This window comes from Heptranchias perlo, chromosome 9, assembly GCF_035084215.1.
Source record: "Heptranchias perlo isolate sHepPer1 chromosome 9, sHepPer1.hap1, whole genome shotgun sequence".
NCBI classification, from domain to species: Eukaryota; Metazoa; Chordata; class Chondrichthyes; order Hexanchiformes; family Hexanchidae; genus Heptranchias; species Heptranchias perlo.
Genome location: NC_090333.1, coordinates 38,762,610 through 38,785,632, shown reverse-complemented (window position 1 = coordinate 38,785,632; position 23,023 = coordinate 38,762,610). Strand labels below are relative to the sequence as shown.

The following is a 23,023-nucleotide window of genomic DNA, read 5'->3' as shown; positions in this document are numbered from 1 at the left end:
GGCAATCCTATGCATGTGTCTACTGGGGCATAACCATGCACGTAGCATTTGCATCTACCCTGTTATGTTGCAGAGCCTCTTGAAGATGAGATGGTGATGATTCGTATGGTACATCAAGTAACTAGCAATCCTTACCAGTAATAAATTATCCAGATAAATCTTACTTAGGGTATTGATTTTTTAAAACATTTTGGTCAATTATGGACCTAATAGCTTACATTATAATGATAACCAACAACCCAGTTAGAGAGATAACCGTGATATTTTTACAGCATAGTAACTCCAAGCATAAAGGTTTTTGGTGAGTGAGAATACTCCACATCTTAAGATTGTCACTGTAAGGTCTGATATACAAAGAGCTCCATGAACATTTTTGGGTGGAGCAATTTAGAAAGCTTAAAAATTCTCTCCAAGCAGGACAGGGTTGAAATTATAGCTTTACTATGTTATGTAATAGCACTTTGAACATTGCTGAGCCTTCTGCTGAGAGGATGTCTAAGAAACATCGGATTTCTGGTAGAGGAACAGGCCATTCGGCCATACTTGTTTGTGCTTAATGTAGACCACTCCTGGAGGGTTAATTTTAGTTACACTTTCCTGCTTTCTTTCCAAATTTACTGCTTTCTTCTTTAAGTAACCATCCAGTACTTTTTAAAAATGCTATAATCAATTTGGAATCAATCACCATTTGTAGCAAAGCATTCCACATTACGATAATTCTTTGCTTGAAAAAGTTTCTTCTAATATCCCCCTTTAAGTATCTACTGCTTATTTTAAGATCATGGCCTCTTGTCTTGATTTTACCTACCAATAGAAATAATCTGTGTTTACCTCATTTATTCCTTTTGTCATTTTGCACACCTCTACCAAATCCCCTTTTAATCTTCTCAGCTTGAGAGAGGACAGAGCTAGTTGCTCTCCCCCTCAATCTTCTCAGTCTCAGTCTAGTTGTTCCTTGTAACTCATACCCCTCATCTCTGGTATTGGTGTTGCACTTTTTCTAGGGCTATCCCTCCTGTTAGTAAAGTGCCAAAAACTGCACATGGTATTCCCGATATGACCTAACCATCATTTTGTACAGGGATCATTTCCTCTCTGCTTTTGTATTTAATTCCAAAAACCTATTTTCCTTCTTTCTTGTACATCTAGATCCCTTTGCTTGTCTACTACATTGAGAAATTTACCAATTAAGGTATATTTCTGGTCTTTATTCTTGTTCCTAAAATGTATTACCTCACATTACTCTATTAAACAACATCTGTCACTTACCTGCCCATTTTCCTAGATTGTTTATGTTCTCCTGTAGTCTCCTGCATTCTTCCTGGCAGTTTGCTACTTCTCGTAGTTTGGTTGTTATCAGCAAACTTTGATCAGCACCCCAATTACATCTAAGTAGGTGATGTAATAATTATTTATATACTATGTCAAATATCTGTAACCTCTTTGTTGATATGAATTTCACAAAGAAGAATGAATTTGCATTTTCACGACTTCAGGATGTCCCAAAGCGCTTTACAGCCAACGAATTACTTTGAAATGTAGTCACTTTTGTAATGTAGGAAATTGCTTTGTTGAAACTTTATCAGGCACTGATGTATTGTGTGTAAAATGAACAGTTTGCATCAAAAGCTACGCTGACTACATCTGCAATAAAGTGACTTCCTTGGACCTACTGAGAATAGACTATGGTATGGGGAAGAATGGGTTGGTACTATAGGAAATAAAAGCCATGTGTGACCTATGAGACCCATAGTTTGTGGGAAAAAAAATTAGTGAAGGATAACTTACTCTCAGAATATGTGTTTGGAGCATAATAGTCTTGACTAGTCTTTTTTCTACACCAATTTATTCCTGTCTTGTTCTGATAACACAGTAATATAAACCCACAACTATTTATTTCTCTAAGTCCCTAAAGGAGAAAAAACAGCACCAAGCATGTGGAAAAGATTGGCTCAATAGTAATATGGCTGCAAATAGAAAATTATATTCCTCTTACATTTTACCATAGCTGAAAACCAAATAAGAAAATCATGTTGTATGAAAATCATACACTGTCCAAATAATACTGTTAAATCTCAATGGCTAAGAATGACCCCATGTCTACTGTGACATCATAAATTAGGCTTTATGTAGAAATCCAGACATGGAGTTATGCACATTTATGAGCAATGTCTCAAATATGTATTGAATTAAAACAAATACAGAATTTCAAATCAAAGCACTTGCTCCAAAAACTGGTTGAATTGTAATACAGATTTTGTGGTTGAATGGGTACAGAGAAACCAATTCTAACTAATATAATTCACTTCACCTTTGAATAGTGCATTGATGAATAAACATAGGCCAGAATAGTGTGAAGGGTGTAAGTCAGTGTTCATCACAGATTGCTATCCTCCTATATATTTTTGTAAACATCTACATTTCTTGTGAGGTTGGCAGCATACAGGCATTTTACAATGGTGATGTTGATTTTGGGGTTCTGGAAGAGGCAGATAGTTGTGGCATGTGGCTGGACAAAAAAACAGGAGGATCTTGCAGCTTTTAGACATAAGCTGAGCTTTTATCAACTATCTGGGAAGCCAGAGTCCCATGGATGAATTCACTCCTTTGCTTCCAGGAAGAGTGTTTCCTGAGGATAGAGTTTCACCTCCATTAATGTTTCAGTTGGATCAAACTGAGACACCTGTTAAAAAAAGAGAATATATCATTACATTATTTCAGTACAAAAAGCCAAGTTTTGAGTTGTGTTTAACTAGCTTACTGTTTCACTGGCACAAAAACATAGATTTGAACAAGATATGGGTATCTTGTTAATTGTATGGAACAAAAGTAGATTACTCAATAAGGATTGTCCTCATTTTCCACGCACAATGGACCAGATCCCTCAAAATAAGAAGCATGTCTATAAGCAAAAGGTTAATTACTCATTTAACCAGGAATCACATTACTCAAGCGTTTGCAGGTGGTCTCCTTCTTCAACATACACAATATATCTGCTCGTCTCTGCACCACTTTAACCTTAATTAGTCACATTCATCCTCTCCTTAAGTAGAATTTTGTTACCAACCTAGGCAGAAACTTGGACACAGGAGCTTAGGTTTTCTGCTACGGTGGAATTGGGGCACATCTTTGGTGTGGCAGGACTTCTGACTGCCTTGGGTCATTTGCACCATTTTGGCAATCTTCCTGGCTTTAAAATGGTGAGTGTGTGTGAAAGGGAGAGGTGGCAAATAGCTGTGTCAGGCCTTGGAGACCTGTACCCACTAGTAGCTTCAATGCTGTCAGTATAAGTCACCAAATAAATGTTCAACTTTTTCAGATTTGACACCAAAGCCTATGCGCAATTGATTGTTGATTGCTATACCACCCACAGAAATGCTAAACAGCAGGGAAGAACTGATGTCTTTGGTATCTAGCAATGCTATGGCGCAAATAATGAGAAATATGTTGGATGATGTATTTCCCTTTTTTGCATAGTATTACAAGACATCCACCCCATATACGGATTAATATATTGTACTTTCTCTTACAGATCCAGCGGGAAATCCCAGAAGCAGCAGGGATGACTGTAGAGCTGCCAGATTAGCTGCTGTTATATTTCCTGCCTCTGCCCACCCCAGTTCCACCGGAAAATCTGCACAGAGAGGGCAGAAGATCCTCGCTGGAAACATTGCTGACAATGGGAGATCAAAAAATGGCACATCGGTAGGTTAAACTCGCAGGAGAGAAAGCTATATAAATCATATGAAAGGGCTTAGTGAGAAAATGTACATGAACAGATTTGTGAGATTTTTCTATGGGTTCTATTTCATGTGATATCACCCATGGTACAGTAGGTGGAGATCAGAAAAAAAGAGAAATTACATTTCAGTAACATTCTACTAAGGATTCATGTTCAAATCTTATCAAAGTTGTTAAAAAAAAATCAGTAAAGTAACAAATGAAAGTAACATTTAAACACTGCTTCACAACAACTAGAGCGTAGTGCCCTAACAGGAACTATTGTACAAGTGCACTGGGCTGGTGAAAAGGTCATCGTGGTTTAGGAGAAGAAAAATTCCTGTAGTTCAGCAGTCAAACAGGTGGGATGTTAAAACAATTAATATATGCTGAAAAGTATGAATTATCACCATTCTCTGTCATAGCACTGTTCAAGTATTTGAATACTAACAAGCCAATCAATAATGTTAAAGCTTACCTTTTAAGTCTGTATTTACTGTAGAACTTCAGTAGTGTGAACAAAGCACCTACCATGCTAAATTCCTATTTTAGTCAGCTGGATGTACATAAAGTTTAATCAATGAGTTCACAAAAGCATTTTATTAGTTTCTTTATTTCATGAATCTTACTTATTTTTTTAAAAAGGAATGGTTTGTAATGGTATGAAGCTTTCAAACAAAATAAAAGCCCAAATTTTGATATACTAGTAGTTCAAATTAAAACAAACATTTGATAGAGTATTCGATATAAACATTAAGTGTAACACTGGAAAAACAATTTATTTTGCATTTCTAAACATAAAAAAATGAAACTTTGAATATTGTTACACAAAATTAATCTTACAAGGTGGATTCTCTCTATAACATGTTCTGCAGAATAAATAGGTCAAAATGTTTTTGTGAAACAATTGTTTTCCCGACCTTCCAAGCTTGGGAGAAAACTCCCCTTTTAAAAATGTTCATTTTTTCATTCTATAACATATGTATTGTATGCATAGATCATATTGACATCCTACACCATATACAAAGTATTTTTATTTGGAGGATAAAAATATCCAAGAAATTGAAGGCCTTATACATAAGTTATTAATTTACCTTCAGAACTTACATTCCATTAACATACAGTTTGGTTGTATAATTAAATTTTGCCTTGTTGGATTTTACCATTTTTTAAAATCATCTTGTAAATCTTGCTTTCTCTTGAGTTCAACTTGAAGGGATATGATATTTATGCAAATGCATGAAAAAGATATGCCAAATTCATGGCAAAAATTAAAATGCATCAAGTCACTCATGATTTCATAATGTATAGCTCTTCTCACTCCTAAAAAAGTTTGCAAAACACTTTCTCATGAAGGCACATCTGGAAAACTGGTATGTGCTAAGTCTTTCATTTTATTTCCTCTTTAAGGGATTGTCATCTAGTAAAATGAAGTATACCACATTGTGGGATTGGCAGTCTGGCTAACTGCATGGAAGATCCTGAAAATACTTCTGGATTTTTTTTTGAAGTAGCTAAGGGTGCCTTAAACAATGCAAGTCACAAGAAAGGTTAAATTGATACAGTGTGGGAATATGTAAATATTTTTTAAATGCATACAGGCATACTATAAAAGATAATCTATTATAATCTCTGTACAAAGTGATTCTCTTAGCTTCCACTTGCTGACAATAGATAACGTTGCCAACAATTAACCCAAAATACTTCTGCATTGAACTCCTCGTCTTGAACTGATGAATATGTCACAGAGTAATAGCTAATCCAAGGGAGGATGGCTAGTGCTTTCCCACCATGGTCCATATGCAATACATCATCTTATGTCAAAAAAAGAGGGACTGTTACACATCCATGACATATAAAAACTGTGCCCACTTCAGAGAGATGCATCCATCATAAGAGTTTATAAAATTTAACACCATGAAACTACTTTATATTGCATATTTACTGTATGAGACTTTACACGCACATCATTCCAGACCAGATTTATTATCAAAACAGAGGTAACTTCTGGAAATAATAAAGTCTAGTGCAATATAGATCAGCAAATACATCTTCATACAGCCTTAAAAAGTATGATACATTACTCACTGTAGGTAGAACCTTCCACTTCATTTTTGAAAAAAGTTTAACCTCCACATAAAAATAGGGATTCCTTCCAACCCAAGTCAGGAGATATTACCTCAGCCCTGCTGACTCTCAGCCTCATTCTGAGTAGATCCTCAGATGTTTAAATAGAGATGAGGGAAGCACGTAGCAAAAACAATGTGGTTATAATGGGAGATTTTAATTTTCACATAGACTGGGAGAAGCAGACAAGCTCAAGTAGTAAAAGCAATGAATTTCTAGAATATATTCAGAACAGTTTTCTAAAACATTGGCCCAGAATGTGCTGGAGCGGGGCATCTCACGACATGCCCCGTTAGACTTCTTCCCTCACCGCATAAGTTTCAGAACTGATGAAAGGTCATCGACCTGAAACGTTAACTCTATTTCTCTCTCCATAGATGCTGCCTGACCTGCTGAATGTTTTCAGCATTTTTTGTTTTTGTCTCAGGAAAGATCTATTCGCCTTAAAAGGGGCGCAGATTCTCCAGAATGATACCAGAGCTTAAAAGGTTAAATTATGAGGACTGGTTGCATAAACTTGGCTTGTATTCCCTTGAGTTTAGAAGGTTGAGGGGCGATCTAATTGAGGTGTTTAAAATGATAAAGGGATTCAAATAGGTAGATACAAAGAAATGATTTCCTCTGGTGGAGGAATCCAGATCAAGAAGGCATAATCTTAAAATTAGAGCTGGGCCATTTGGGAGTGAAATCGGGAAGCACTTTTTCACACAAAAGGTAATGGTAATCTGGAACTTGTTCCCCCAAAAGGCTGTAGATGTTGGGTCAATTGAAATTTAAGACTGAGATCAATAGATTAGTGATGGGTAAGGGTATCAAGGGATATGGATCAAAGGTGACTAAATGGAGTTGAGGTACAGATCAGCCACAATCTAATTGAATGGTGGAACAGGCTTAAGGGCAAGAATGGCCTACTCCTGATCATATGTTCCTCGGAGCACGAGGGAAGGGATCTTTTGAGTCTAGTAAAACACTGAAATAATTCAGTCCAATTTCAAAGCATGTGAGATTAATCAATTATAAGATCAATAAACACAATGTGAACTGCAATGACATAAAATGTGCAAGGTGTAAGACACTATAAAAGTATAACATTTATTTTGAAGAAAAAGTAGGCCACAACTATAAGCCATATTAGATCAGAAATATAAATGAGGGTTTGGTCCTGAAAGAGCTTTGTGTGGGGAAGCTTAACTTCTTTGAAAGGATGAGGACAATTCTATATATATTGTCATCTTAGCAAGGATATTTTGGCCTTGGAGGGAATGCAGCGTAGATTTACTAGAATGATACCTGGACTCCAAGGGTTAAATTACGAGGAGCGATTACACAAACTAGGATTGTATTCCCCGGAATTTAGAAGATTAAGGGGTGATTTGATCGAAGTTTTCAAGATAAGTAGGAGTCGGAGTAGGCCATACAGCCCCTCGAGCCCGCTCCGCCATTCAATAGCATGGCTGATCTTCGACCTCAACTCCACTTTCCCGCCCAATCCCCATAATCCCTTGGTTCCCCTAGAGTCCAAAAATCTATCGATCTCAGTCTTGAATATAATAAACGACTGAGCATCCACAGCCCTCTGGATAGAGAATTCCAAATATTCACAACTCTCTGAGTGAAGAAATTCGTCCTCATCTCAGTCCTAAATGTCCGACCCCTTATCCTGAGACTATGTCCCCTAGTTCTAGACTCCCCAGCCAGGGGAAACATCCTCTCAGCATCTAACCTGTCAAGCCCTCTTAGAATCTTATATGTTTCAATGAGATCACCTTTCATTTTTCTAAACTCCAGAAAGTATAATCCCATTCTACTCAATTTTTCGTCACAGGGCAACCCTCTCATCCCAGGAATCAATCTAGTGAACCTTTGTTGCAATGCCTTTAAGGTAAGGAGACCAAAACTGTATGCAGCACTCCAGGTGTGGTCTCACCAAAGCTCTGTACAATTTAAAAAAATTTTTTTTTTATTCGTTCACGGGATGTGGGCGTCGCTGGCAAGGCCGGCATTTATTGCCCATCCCTAATTGCCCTCGAGAAGGTGGTGGTGAGCCGCCTTCTTGAACCGCTGCAGTGACGGTTCTCCCACAGTGCTGTTAGGAAGGGAGTTCCTAGTGGTCCGATGCCGGGTGGTCCGTCCGGTTTTATTCTTATTATGACTTTTCGTTGCGAGATTTTACAACTGAGTGGCTTGCTAGGCCATTTCAGAGGGCAATTAAGAATCAACCACATTGCTGTGGGTCTGGAGTCACATATAGGCCAGACCGGGTAAGGGCGGCAGGCTTCCTTCCCTAAAGGACATTAGTGAACCAGATGGGTTTTTACGACAATCCGGTAGTTTCATGGCCGTCATTACTGATACTAGTATTTTAATTCCAGATTTTTATTTAATTAATTGAATTTAATTAATTGAATTTAAATTCGCCAGCTGCCATGGCGGGATTTGAACTCATGACTCTGGATTTTAGTCCAGGCCTCTGGATTACTAGCCAGTAACATAACCACTATGCTACCGTACCCTATGTACGGTAGCATAGTGGTTATGTACAATTGCAACAAGGCTTCCTTACTCTTGTACTCCAAACCCCTTGCAATAAAGGCCAACATACCATTTGCCTTCCTAATTGCTTGCTGTACCTTCATGTTAACTTTCTGTGTTTTGTGTACAAGGATACCCAAATCCCTCTGAACACCAACATGTAATAGTTTCTCACCATTTAAAAAGTATTCCATTTTTCTATTTTTCCTACCAAAGTGAAAAACCTCACATTTCTCCACATTATACTTCATCTGCCACCTTCTTGCCCACTCACTTAACCTGTCTATATCCCTTTGCGTTCTCCTCACAGCTTACTTTCCCACCGAGCTTTGTATCGTCAGCAAATTTGGATACATTACACTCGGTCCCTTCATCTAAGTCATTAATATAGATTGTAAATAGCTGAGGCCCAAGCACCGATCCCTGCGGCACCTTACTAGTTACAACCTGCCAACCCGAAAATGACCCGTTTATTCCTACTCTTTATTTTCTGTCCGTTAACCAATCTTCAATCCAAACTAATATATTACCCCCAATCCCATGAGTTCTAATCTTGCGTAGCACCTTATTGAATGCCTTTTGACGAACCAAATATACCACATCCACTGGTTCCCCTTATCTACTCTACTAGTTACACCTTCAAAAAACTCTAATAATTTTGTCAAATACAATTTCCCTTTCATAAAACTGTGCTGACTCTGCCTAATCACATTACGATTTTCTAAGTGCCCGGTTATTACATCCTTAATAATAGATTCAAGCATTTTCCCTACTATTGATGTCAGGTTAACTGGCCTATAGTTCCTTGTTTTCTCTCTCCTCCTTTCTTGAATAGCGGGGTTATATTTGTTACCTTCCAATCCACGGGGACCGTTCCAGAATTCCCTAGATTCTGGAAGATCAAAATCAGTGCATCCAGTTTCTCGGCAGCCACCTCTTTTAAAAACCTAGGAAGAAGGCAGTCAGGTCCAGGGGATTTGTTGGCTTTTAGTCTCATTAATTTTTCTAATACTAATCTTTATTACTTGAAGTTCCTCCCCCTCATTAGACCCTTGGTTCCCCACTATTTCCAGTATGTTTTTTGTGTCTTCTACTGTGAAGATAGATACAAAATATTTGTTTAACATTTATTGAGGGGAACTGATAGGGTAGATAGAAACTATTTCCGCTGGTTGGGGAGTCTAGGACTGGGGCCATAGCCTAAAAATTAGAGCCAGCACTTTCAGGAGTGAAGTTAGGAAACACTTCTATACGCAAAGGGCGGTAGAAGTTTGGGACTCTCTTCTGTTAATTTTAAATCTGAGATTGATAGATTTCTGTTAACCAAATGTATTAAGGGATATAGGGCTAAGGCAGGTATATGAAATTAGGCCACAGATCAGCCATGATCTCATTGAATGGCGGAACAGGCTTGAGGGGTTAAATGGCCTACTCTGGTTCCTATGAGTGGGCTTTAATCGTCTCTGGTGGTTCCTGTTCTCACAATTTGCTAGTTTCTATTTCGTGATGGATTTTCACAATATTTTGGTTCCATACAAAACTGTTGGAACATGTGAAGGTCCTTCACCCTGCCCAAAGAGAATGCTAGTCCTTCCTCTCGATGGAGTGTATGAGGTTGGTATTGTTATTTCACGAGACGTTGAACTTAAACTACTTTATGCATCAACAAATGATGTACCTTTATTTGGCCCTATCTGTATCTCAAGTATGAAATTCAGCATCAATGCAGGAATTTCACAAATATTGTATTCTGAGATGAGAGCCTTTAAACCAGCAGTTTCCAATACCTGGAGTTGAGGTCGTAAGAACGCATGGGTTCGAAGTGTTCTAACACTAATCAACTTAGAACGAGATTCAAGTCCTACGTTGGAACCATAGGAACAAAAGGCCCAATCTCTAAACCTTCTTCATGAAGTGAGGCAACATGGGATGCTCCTTTGCTGCCTCACCAAATAGGAGGGTGATATGCAGAGAGCAACAACAGGATGTAAGCTACAATCACTACATAAAAGGTATCATAATCCAAAAATACTGTCTACTCTTTTTAATTTCAAGTTGCTTGAAAAGAAAAATTATCCAGTAGTGCTTTACGCAATTATAATGAACCAGAACACGACAGGAAAACTGCAGGAACACCCAAAACAAAAAGTCATAAAACACCAAAACTGTAGAAATGTGTCATTGAAATTTGCATGCTGCAGAAGCTTTGCATTGTAAAATGTTCAAAATACTCTGATTCTGGTTTGCTTTTCGTTGACTACATATTTGTCCATGGATCATGTGGATTGCCCCGTGGAACATGAAATGAGAAAACCACTATAGCATTAGACGCACCAAACATTTCTTGTAGTGCTGTTCCACAGCATAAATTACACAAGCATCCATTGTGGGGATCACGGATGTTATGTTTGGCAGTAAAAATACTAACTCCATCGTATTTAGATGCAGGCACTTCATGTCAGCTTGTGAGGTCATGTTTTGGTCAATGTGACCAAAAAGAGTACCAGCTTTCCATGCCATTTTGTTGTTTCTGTAGGTTAATGATACTTCTGGGATATTTGCCCTCATCTTGCTGGAAAAGGCAAATTAATTCATAATTGACCCACAAAAATGTTGTGTTGGGGAGGGGGGTGGGATTTGGAATTTTTAATTACCAGTAGCTTTCTTTTTTCTCCAGTCATGCTAACACAAACCAATAATTCACTGCCTCACTTTTTTCCTTCATCTGAGTATTTTTCATTGATGAAAGCCAGCTGCTTGGGTATAGCTTATAAAAAAGGCCAATTTAATCAGCATAAAAGATGGCTTTGGGCTTATAAAATTTCAGCTGTTTTATCACTCACCTAGCTGACAGCACTTTGTTCGGCAACATCTCTTGTCCCCCCATGTGTAGATCTGCATGGTGGCTTTGGAAGTAGCTGATCCATGATGCAGAAACAGAGTCAATTCTGAATTAATTTGCCTTTTCCAGCAAGGAGAGGCCAGATATTCAGGAAGGTTAGCTGCTCTGGCCTGTTTGAATCAACTCGACATTGGGAGAAGCTGAAGTGCACATCCTCTTCCTTCGGCTGGAAAAATTCTGCAGGTAATTAGCTGTGATCCCTTGTTTTTTCAGGTAGGTAGAGATGAAGATGGGAGGGATGTTAAATTTCTTTATTTCACCAGGTTGCTTCTCCATTTAATTGATCATCTTGTATTTTTCCTCAGGGTGGGAGGGCTTGTATTTTTGGTTAGCCATATTCGCAAACTGCTCTCTCCACTTGCTGATGCATTGCACTCAAGTGGGGGAAGGGTGCCACACCAACAACTGATTTTGATCAGTTTGAATTCAAATTAAGAGAAAAATGTCAATGGTCAGGACCATTTGCAGTGGGAATTCTAATTCAAATCAATCAAAAATTTGAAGAGGATGAACTAAGCAATGAATTTAAAATGTATTTTTTAAATGGAAGGTGTTTTTTTTTGCATAATTTTGATTCCACTTAACAAATAAAGCAGCTTTAAATTAATAGACTGTATCCATTATGTATTTAAAAATGCACTATAAGCTTTACTTATTGTGATAAAGGTGCTGTGAACGATCACTTATTTATGCTTTCTCACTGTACAGTCCATCTGCTACAGTCAATTGTACTAGAGTACTGTAATGATATTACATTGGGATTAGTTGTAAATCTCAGCACAAGTGCACAAGCACCAGAAGAAGGTAATTTTCTAGTTTTAACTCACACCAGCTTTGTTTTGCAGGCTTGCATCTAATTAGAAAGCACTTCTTTTCAAATCCCTACAGATAACTCAAAAGTGAGGAGCTGAGTAAGGATGGCAGGAGCCAGATGCATACCGAGCTGTACCCATATCTGGTAACAATGACCAAGAACACAAGTATGTTCTAATGAACACTATTCAGCAGACTGTAACCAGACAAACTAGGCTGTATTCAAGGACAATGCTCAGATTTATTTAACATACAAATCTTTGTTGAAATTTTCAGCTCCATGCTGCTAGTTAAAATGCTAACAGTGGCCTGAAATTGTAAACTCAATTTATTTACCTGCAAAGCTGTATGAAGGGAACATATGCATATGGTCATACACAGGGATCATGCCTCTTGTTGCCCTTTAAACACTGAATTCACCAAGGACAGCAGAGTTTGCAAATGTTTACACCATTATCCAATTAACAGACAATAACACTCCAGCATCTGTCAACAAACAAAGCTGTTGTTTTGCTTCGCTCCAAGGCATTTCTGTTCATCTGGCTTGTCTGTGTGCTTAATTAACACACCATACTAGTCTATTGTAAATAAACTTTCCGTGATCTTATTTTATATGGGTCTTTATAATATCCTTTTGTCAGTTTATTCTTTTTACTATCAACCTTTTATGGTGACTTAATTTACTTGGATCAAACATTGTGAACAGTCATTATTCAGCCAAAATTTCATTTGTAAATCTGAAAAAATAATAAAACTACAAGGAGATGATAAGGAATGTGGACTGATCTAAGCGACAGAAAATAGAACATGGATTAGAGCTTGCAAAAATAGTGGAATAAACCTTTGGCTGCAATTCACTGTGGGGGAGAGAGGGGAAAATGTGCACTAACAAATTAAGAGACCGAAAGACACTGATATATCAGAGACTTTTTCCTCCGTGCTTTTATCAGGCACCATTCATTTGTCGAACCTGCGATTTATCTTCTGTCACTCTTTCAACAGCATAATAGAGTCTTCTCTATTCGACTCATCATCTCAGCCACAGTTTTGAGAAACAGTTCAAAACATTATTTATTGCAACTGTTTCATTTTTTGTTACTTAAAAATAAATTTAAAACAGTTTTATAAATGTAAATTTTACTACGTACTACATTCCTTAACTTTTCTACCTCTTTTACCAACTCTGTGACCTGACATTGATCCTGCAGGAGCAGCCTGTCAATGTTTAGTATATGTATTGTTCAAGACTCCTAGAAACCAAATATATATACACACATATATATACACTATATGATTTCTCATGGTTTTGCATACGGACAGTCCAATGCAGTCTTTAGATGAAGTGGGGTTACAGGACAGGGATTTTTGGACTAGAGTGTGCAGAGGTATTTCAGCCCCCATCGTAAATCATGCAATATCTTTATTTTTATATTGCCATTATAAATCCCTATGTACCACATTTATAGTAGAAACTGTCTATATAAACTTGTCACACTAATTTATGCCCTTCTGCCAGTGGTGGTGCTATCAATTTCTGTGAAAATCTGTGCAATTTAAATCTTTGAAATCTAACTAATCCTGATGATGATGAGGTAATGAAAAACTGTACAACAGATTAATAATTGCTGGTCTCCAAATGGGTAGTTTATTTGGTACTAAGCATTTCTTAAATTATCTGTGCATTTCTACCACATTCATCAATAGAAAGTAGTTTCTAGTTGGGACAAATATTTAAATGAATTCAAGTATCACAAGTACTTATTGGGCTCAATTTGCAGATAGTTTCACCAAAAAACCAGATAACAAAAGTCAAAACAATGGTCAATACTATGGCCATTCTAAGAGATGAATACATTTTTAGTAAGGGTCAAGATTCAAGTTCAAAATATCTCCTCCTCGCCCAGGAGACCTTGTGGAGAGGATACAAGATACACGTTGCTCCTGTTCAAAAACATCCTCACACCGCCTGCCCAGTAATAGAAGCTATGCTCAACATTTGTATTCCAGATGACCATATCGTTGGATTTTGCTAGTCCCCCATACCTAAGCATTGTATTAATTTCAACAAAATCATATTTTCCCCCACTTCAAAAACAGCAAGATTCTTCCTCTCTGTTCAGTTAGAATATGGAGCAACCGCTTCCACTTTATTACCTTTTTCCTTTTTAATAATAAGTTACACAAGCTTGTCTAATACTGCATGTACTGGAAGATAATACAGCCGGGTCCAAAAAGAAGCAGCTGTTCATTTCTCATTTAACAGTACCAAGGGTTGGAAAATGCAGTGAGAGCAGTTACTCCAGATTTACTATGTATTTAATAGTCTCAAAATGTAAACCATTAGTTACTTGTTTTAATGAGTACAGGAGAAACAAGATGTAAATGATATTAAACATCAAAGTAATATTAACACAACTACATACAAAATTAATTCATTTTCTGGTGATCAGTTGTAAATACTTCCTAAACAAGAAATTAAGTGTAATAATGCAGCTATCTAATGTAGACTGCTCGATTTTAGGACTAAAATAACATTTTAAAACAGTATACATCTAAAGTGTATTGTCCCTATAAATAGGAACAATCCTACATTATACAACACATTATACTCCCCTAAGATGGGAAGATGCTGAATTTCAAGTGGGAGGAGATATTTAAAAGGGTTATTAATATATACACCGCTCATTTATGAACAGATAACATATTTGAGTATGTCCCTCAACAATGAGAAAAAGTTAAAACCACTGTAAAGTGAAATGTTACTTTTCAAGATTAGCATACAACTTAAATCAATTCAGAACAGACCACATTTTTTTCCCTCATAGCTGCTTATAAACAATGAATAACTGAATAAGGATGATTTAATTTCATGCATAGATTTGAAAATTTTAATTGACAGATATAATAAAATCATTTAAGGTAGACTTTAAATATGGTTTGGATTTAAATAGACTATTAATAAACCCACTAAGTATGTCTGTAATAAAAATTCAAAACAAAATTAGAGTTAAATGACTTGCCTTATTTCCTTCATATTACAATCTAATTTAGTGGCAACTCACACATTACAAGGCTTTCTGTATCTTTTTTCTGATTTAATACATTTACAGTGCATTTTGATATGTTCTGTATTATTATTTTGATGCAGGAGAAAATTTCCTATTGATCCATTGTGTTGACCCCTTGGGTTTTTGTCATTCATAATTGAAGTATCCTGCAACTACTACAGAATAATCCCTGTTCTTAGGCAGACCAGTATGCTAATGTGCTGCCACACTTTGGACAGGTAGTGAATGTGACCATAGCTGCCAATGTGGCAAGTTTACAGAAAGACTGGAAAGACAAGGGAATTACAATATGTAGGGAATAATTTTATTCATAATAACAAGAACCTACTATGCAATCTATTTTTGAGGTAAGGGTGGGTTCTCTAATATTAGCACATGGTCTGCATCTAAAACATATGTGCCAAAGTTTACAATCTCTTCAGCAGATAAATTCAAACAATAATACTTGGTAAAGATATGAGGACTGTTCCATATGCCAGCCTTGTAGTTGTTGTCCAAAGGCACTTCTTTGAAATTGGCCCATAAGAGCAGTGCCTGTTTAGCTTTCCCTGGAGGTAATCTTCCTGCCAGCTGCTAACATTCAACTGATTCTACAAACAATCCAACCAGGCTCTGCTTGAAAACAGATTTAGTTAGACTTTGAATCCTGTACAGAAGAGACAAAATAGCTGTCGTGATTTTTAAATGATTCAGCCATAATATACCCATAACATACATTATGGAGGGGCTGAGTAAAGTAACAAAATGGAGAAGTAAATAATCTTGTGAAAAATGCAGTTATCATAAATTTGGTTACAAATGCATAATTCTTGCATTTTTGCATTTCTTCCGTGTGTAAAATGCTGAAAGGTTAACAACAAAAAGAGAGAAAAAAAATTGTTAGGGGCTTGTTATTGGCTCCGAAGTCAAATGTGGAGAAAACATAAGCAGCATTCCTCAGCAGAGAATAAGTCTGAAAAATTATATATTTGCTTCCAGTCAGACCTGCGGATAGGTCCCAAGCAGTAGGTGAGGCTATCCATATTTTCATTTTTTTTTTTGCTAAGGGTGAACAGGTCAGCAAAAAGAAATTGCTGCTGTACCAATTGAAGGCTATAAGAATGTAGGGGTGCAGATGGAAGAGACTGCAGCAAGTGAGCATTGAAGGCATAGGAGGCTCAGTATAGTGAGCCTCTACTTGGATGAGGTGTTTCTGCACTACGCACAACTACCTGGATTTCACTGAAGAGCAGTGTTTGATAAGGCTCAGGCTGAATAAGGATGCAGTCACTGAATTATAGCCCTGGTTCAAGATGATTTGCAGCTACAGTAAAGCAGAAGAATTTGATTATTGGTGGAAGTGAAGGTCACCACTATCCTGAGCTTTATGGCATAAGTACATTCCAATGACCCATGGGAGACTTTTCAGGATGAAGCCGCTAAGCCACGAATGTGACTGAAGATCTGTATTAGAAGGGACACCATTACATCAACTGCAGCAATAACTACCAGCATGAAAAAGATAGCTTGCTTTCTTTTGCCTTGCCAAAGAGTGTTGATTTCGATGTGATTAGGAATGGCTTCTATTTCCTCAAAGTCCAGAAGGTGTGCAGGATCCATCTGAAAATCATTGTTGTAAACACAGTGCCCAGGGATTCCTTCATAAAGGCAATCTGATGTGACCAAACTGTTTAAAGGGCAAGTTAAAATGGAATGCTAGCTCCTGGGACATAAGGAATATTTATTATGCCTATGTTTGATGATGCCTCTGGTCAACCTGTACCCAAGCTCAGCAAAGATATAATGATTGCCAAGCAAGAACCAAGATGCTCATACAACCACAATAAAGCAGAGGAATAGGACTGAGGTAACGGAAAGCGATGTCACCAATGGTAGTGCGAAGGGAGAGGCTGGAGGACTGAAGCATGCGGGAGGGGATGTAAGGCAGGAGTCTGCTGCAGAGGTAGGCAGGTGCAAGGTTTGGAGGGATTTGAAGAGTAGAACAAGGATTTTAAATTGGATGCATTGGGATGACAGTGTAGGTCAACAAGGATAGGGGCAATGGAGTGTAGTTCAGCAAGGACAGAGGCACTGGAAGAACAGGACTTAGTGCAGGACAGAATATGGGCATTTGCGTTTTGGTTAAGTTGGAGTTCACGGAAGATGGGCAACGGAAGACCAGCAAGGAAATTGTAGTAATTAAATCTGGAGGCAACAAAAGCATCGATTGGGGTGGGGGGGAGGAATGAGGTAGGGACATATGAACATACGAATTAAGAGGAGTAGGCCATTCGGCCCCTCCAGCCTGCTCTGCTATTTGATAAGATCATGGCTGATCTGATTGTGACCTCAACCCTACTTTCCAGTCTACCTACTATAACCTTTGACTCCCCTGTTAATCAGGACTCTATCGAACTCAGCCTTAAAAATATTCAATGACCCTGCCTGCACCGCTCTCTGGGGAATGGAGTTCCACAGACTCACGACCCTCAGAGAAAAAAATTCTCCTCGTCTCAGTCTTAAATGGGAGACTCCTTATTTTTAAATTGTGGCCCCTAGTTCTAGTCTCTCCCACAAGGGGAAACATCCCCATAGCATCTACCCCTTCAAGTCCCCTCAGGATCTTATATGTTTCAATAAGATCACCTCTCATTCTTCTAAACTCCAGTGTATACAGGCCCAACTTGTCCAACCTTTCCTCATAAGATAACTCCCTCATCCCAGGAATCAGTCGAGTGAACCTTCTCTGAACTGCCCCTAAAGCAATTATGTCCTTTCTTAAATAAGGAAACCAAAACTGCATACAGTATTCTAGATGTGGTCTCACCAATGCCCTGTACAACTGTAGCAAAACATCTCTACTTTTATATTCCATTTCCCTGGCAATAAATGACAACATTCCATTTGCCTTCCTAATCACTTGCTGTACCTGCATACTAACTTTGTGATTCATGTACGAGGACACCCAGATCCCTCTGTACCTCAAAGTTCTGCAATCTCTCTCCATTTAAATAATATACTGCTTTTCTATTCCTCCTGCCAAAGTGGACAAGTTCACATTTTCCCACATTATACTCCATCTGCCAAAATTTTGCCCACTCACTTAACCTATCTATATCCCTTTGCAGACTCCTTATGTTTTCTTCACAACTTACTTTCCTACCTACCTTTGTGTCATCAGCAAATTTAGCAATCATACATTCGGTCTCTTCATCCAAGTCATTGATATAGATTGCAAATAGTTGAGGCCCAAGCACTGATCCCTGTGGCACTCCACTTGTTACATCTTGCCAACCTGAAAATGACCCATTTATGCCTACTCTCTGTTTCCTGTTAGCTAACTAATCCTTTATCCATGCTAATATGTTACCCCATGCACCATGAGCTCTTACTTTGTGTAGTAGCCTTTGATATGGCACCTCATCAAACGCCTTCTGGAAATCCAAGTACACCACATCCACAGAATCCCCTTTATCCACATTGCTTGTTATTTCCTCAAAGAACTCTAATAAATTAATTAAATACGATTTCCCTTTCACAAAGCCGTGTTGACTCTGCCTGATTGCATCGAGATTTTCTTCTTAATAATGGATTCTAGCATTTTCCCTATGATAGATGTTAAGCTAACTGGCCTGTAGTTTCCTGCTTTCTGTATCCCTCCATTCTTGAATAGAGGAGTTATATTTGCTATTTTCCAATCCGATGGGACTCTTCCAGAACGTAGGGAATTTTTGAAAATTAATACCAATGCAGAGATGGGTAATGTCACAAAGATAGTAGTAAGCAGGGTTAGTGAAGGAAAGGATATAAGGCAAGGTGCTCAGTTCAGGGTTGAACATGATGCATTGTTTTGTTCAGCTTAAGCAAGTGGCTAGGGAGGGAAATAGCAAGGGAGCAAAGATTACAGTGGGCGCTGAAAACAATGATTTCATTCTTCCTTATGTTCAGGAAAAGGAAAGTGTTACTCATACAAGACTTCATGTCGGACAGGCAGTCCAATAGCTAGCAAGTGGTCATGGGGTCAAGAGTGGAGAGATAGTGCCGAGTGTCATCAGCATAAATATGGAAGCTGACCCCATGCTTGCAGGTGAAAGGTGTTGAGGTGTAAGGTGCTCTCCTGGTTCATGGTGCAAAAAGGAGTGGTCTGCAGCATCATCTATGAAAACAGCAAAGGGTAATTTTATGAATCCATTTGCACAGTGCGCTGCTGCTTTTAAATGTAGAGAGCTGCAAAACTACTGTACACAGTGTGAGAAAGTAAGAATGTTGAATTTACTTGTTCTGAAAATCAGGAAAATTTTGTACATACCAGCTGACCTGTGGCTCTCTCCCAACTCTTCAAGAAGTGTGCCTTCCACTATCGCCAAGCCAACGGTCTTCTTTGTGGAGAGTCCCCCTCCAGTGCCGGTCCTAGTCCTCAGACAGTAAGCCAGCTTTGTCAAGAAAACTGACAGGAGTGGGAACTGGCACAGGGTGAGTTCAGTAATATTTAAGAAATGGTACTTTATCTTCTCATACTGCCCTGCCATGTTAATGCAAATATCATTAGAGACCTCTTCATCAAATCTCCACTTTCATTAGAACACCTTTGTTCAACTACACTATGTGAGTACAACAGTATCACTTTCCATAATTAACTTTACAATGATATAAGCTGTCACATTTATGTATGTCTTTATATTCCCTATTAAGGCAGGCAACATTTGTAGTTTGCATTTCCTTTGTAGCTCTCAAGTTATGGAACTATTTCCTCACATCCTTCCAAGACTTCGTGTTTCAGAATGCGAGTTGATGAAATCATAGTCCACATCCAGGTAGCCTAATATCATGTTTAATTGTTAGATCGTCGTCTTCCCTCAGAAAGGACATCTGGTTTTCCAAATAGGCTGCCGATGAAGACATCTAGGTTACAGTCTGAAAACCCAGGTTTGCAACCATTACTAGCCCCTTCTGATTTCTTCCCTGCACAGCTGGATGTATGACCACCTTAGAATAAATACTAGTTAAGTAACTTGCTTACTGCTTGAGAAGTGTGAAACACACCATAATTGCACATGAGCTGACTGGTCAATTTGGGTGAGAACCACATCTTAGAGGAGCACAAAACCTGGGAGTATCCACCAGTTTGGTTGACGGGTGCTAAACACAACAGGAAAGTGAGTACTTTCAGACTTCTCATGGAAAGAGGAAATACACCTGTAGAATACGCTGCCACCAAGTGCAATAGATGCTGGCTTAGTGAAATTCTTCAAATGGAACTAGATACATTTTAGGCTCAGCAGAGTAGAGGGATCTGGGTTTGTAATAGGAAAAAGATCAACTTGTTGGAAATGATCCTGGATAACAGTGTAAGATGAATGGGCTTTTCTCATTCTTAAATTTGAACATTTAGGTTCAGAGAGCACCAAGGGATTTAAAAAGGTGGGTACAAATTTATGTAAAATTAGGATCCCAAGCTAGAACCATGGGGTGAAATTGAATACAAAACTTTCCCATACTCCTTCCTTGAGCTGCGCTATCAAAAGATTCTTCGCACTGTGAGGTCTTCAATGTAGACGTAAAGTTGCAATGCATGCTGTTTGCATGCAATTGGAATGTGGCAGTATGTTCTGATTCAGCAAATATTGTTAGGGGTTTTTCAAAAAAGTGGGCATCAAGATCTCCCTCCATACACTACAAACTGAAATTATTGCACTTGGAATGACATATTTTCTCGGCAGTGTTTCTGGCAAGCCACAAATGTCTTCAGTACTCAAGAGTAATAGTCCTTATAACATAATTGTCAGTCCAGAGAGTCTACACCAGAAAAGTTAACCCTTCTTTCTCTTCAAATATATTGACCGACCTGCTAAGAATTTCCAGCATTTTCTGCTTTTGTTTTATTTCAATAAATAGTCCAACTGAAGACTGTTGGGATGGTGCAAGATAGGAGGATCCAATTATGGAAACAACTGTTTCCAGGATGGCAGCAATTGGGTGACCAATTTGGCGGAAAAAAGTTTTTAAAATAAGGTGACCAGGACTCTCGTCATAATGGAGACAGGAGTTAACTCTTTTCCTTTAAAAGTGACATTAGTTCTATTTCCTACTCGGTATTATCTGAAGCAAGCCCTTTGTCCTTCATGGAGGAAATTCCAGAAATGGAGTACAGAATGAGTTACATCCAGTCTACAGCACAAAAACAGGCCATTCGGCCCAACTGGGGCCGAATGCTGGTATCCTCCCTCCCTACTTCATCTAACCCTATCAGCATACCCTTCTATCCCTTTCTCCTCTGTGTGCTTATCTAGCTTCCCCTTAAATGTATCTGTGCTATTTACCTCAACTACTCCTTGTGGTAGTGTGTTCCACATTCTTACCACTCTTTGGGTATAGAAGTTTCTCCTGAATTCCCTTTTGGATTTATTAGTGACTATCTTATACTTATACCCTCTAGTTTTGGACTCCCCCACAAATGGAAACATTTTCTCTACATCTACCCTATCAAACCTTTTCATCATCTTAAAGACCCCTCTCAGGTCACCCCTCAGCCTTCTCTTTTCCAGAGAAAAGAGCCCCAGCCTGGTTCAGCGTTTCTTGATAAGCATATCCTCTCAGTTCTGGTATCATCCTTGAGAATGTTTTTTGCACCTTCTCCAATGCCTCTATATCCTTCTTATAACGTGGAGACAAGTACTGTTCACAGTACTCCAAGTGCGGTCTAACCAAGGTTTAACATAACTTCTCTGCTTTTCAATTCCATCCCTCTAGAAACGAACCCTAGTGCTTGGTTTGCTTTTTTTTAATGGCCTTATTAAGCAGCAATGCAATTTTTAGCAATTTGTGTATCTGTACCCCAGATCCCTTTGCTTCTCTACTCCATTTAGACTCCTATTATCAGAGCAATATATGACCTCCTTATTCTATCTACCAAAATGCACCACCTCACAATTATCTATACAGAATGAGCCAACCTATCCTCCTGTTTATCTTAGTGCCACTGTTTTGAAAAAGGAGAAAGTACCACACTCAGTGTTGGATTGGGTCAAAAAGCAAAAGTGTTGGGTCAAGCTGAAAATCTGTAATTCAGTCTTACAGAGGTGCATTCAAAATATGCATGCACAATATTAAAAATAACCGCCACTTAACAAATAGTGAGACTGGACAGTATTAATTGCATTCTCCATCTGTTCCTAAATTATTACTGCACAGGCAGTGATATTATAAAGATAGTATTAATGAAGGCAGAAGAAGGGAACGTGGCTACATGAATACTCAAGCAATTCTGCTCCTGAGTCAAAAATGTGCTGGGCCAGTTGAAGTCCATGTAATACAAATCAAAAGAGTTCTGAAAAAGTTAATTCAATCTGAATTAAAAAATAAGATGTGTCAATCAGGAGTGCTGTATAATTAGAATAAATGAGCTTTGGTTCTATACAGTCAAGCATAATAATCTGAGAATTCTGATGACTACTGGATCGTCATTCTTGCAATTTATGTCATATAACATGTTATGTGTATTCACTGCCTTGCAATTAACTTCAATAGATCTGTCACTTTATAATTTAAGTCCTGTAACATGTTTAACATGTTCTTCTCTTGATTATTTCTACATTTGTTTAATGCCTGCTTAAGACTTCACAGCTGTGTGGTAGTCTTTTTTTAAACAAAGGAAAATACCAGTGCAGACCTAAATGTTAGTTGATGCCCAGAGGAATTTTTGTCAGACCTGCATATGAGTTAATACTGGTGAAAGAATTAAGAGGTTAAGCCTGCACAGCAGGTGTTAATAAATCAGACCAGACAGAATTTTTAAGAGAAACTGCTGATTTTCTTCTCATTCTCCTGATCAGTAAAATTAGAGAAACTATACAAAGTAGTATTTGAAAATGTTATTGTGTGG

At 38.2% G+C, this 23,023-nt stretch overlaps 1 protein-coding gene across 2 annotated transcripts in view; it reads right to left on the bottom strand.

Annotated features, from left to right (window-relative positions):
* Positions 1-419: 419 nt before the first annotated feature.
* Positions 420-23,023, bottom strand: part of faf1 (Fas (TNFRSF6) associated factor 1) — a 292,563-nt gene continuing 269,959 nt past the window's right edge. Inside the window, exons 19-20 of one of the 2 annotated variants that reach the window (XR_010963860.1) lie at positions 19,451-19,663; positions 2,599-2,683 (exon numbers count right to left, since the gene is read on the bottom strand). Coding sequence is in view for 1 of the 2 variants with exons in the window: in XM_067990236.1 (XP_067846337.1) it covers positions 2,600-2,683 (84 nt within the window). In the remaining variant the exon portion in view is untranslated. Of the gene's footprint in view, positions 2,684-19,450; positions 19,664-23,023 lie in introns of both variants that reach the window. The other variant, XM_067990236.1, reaches the window with a different exon arrangement.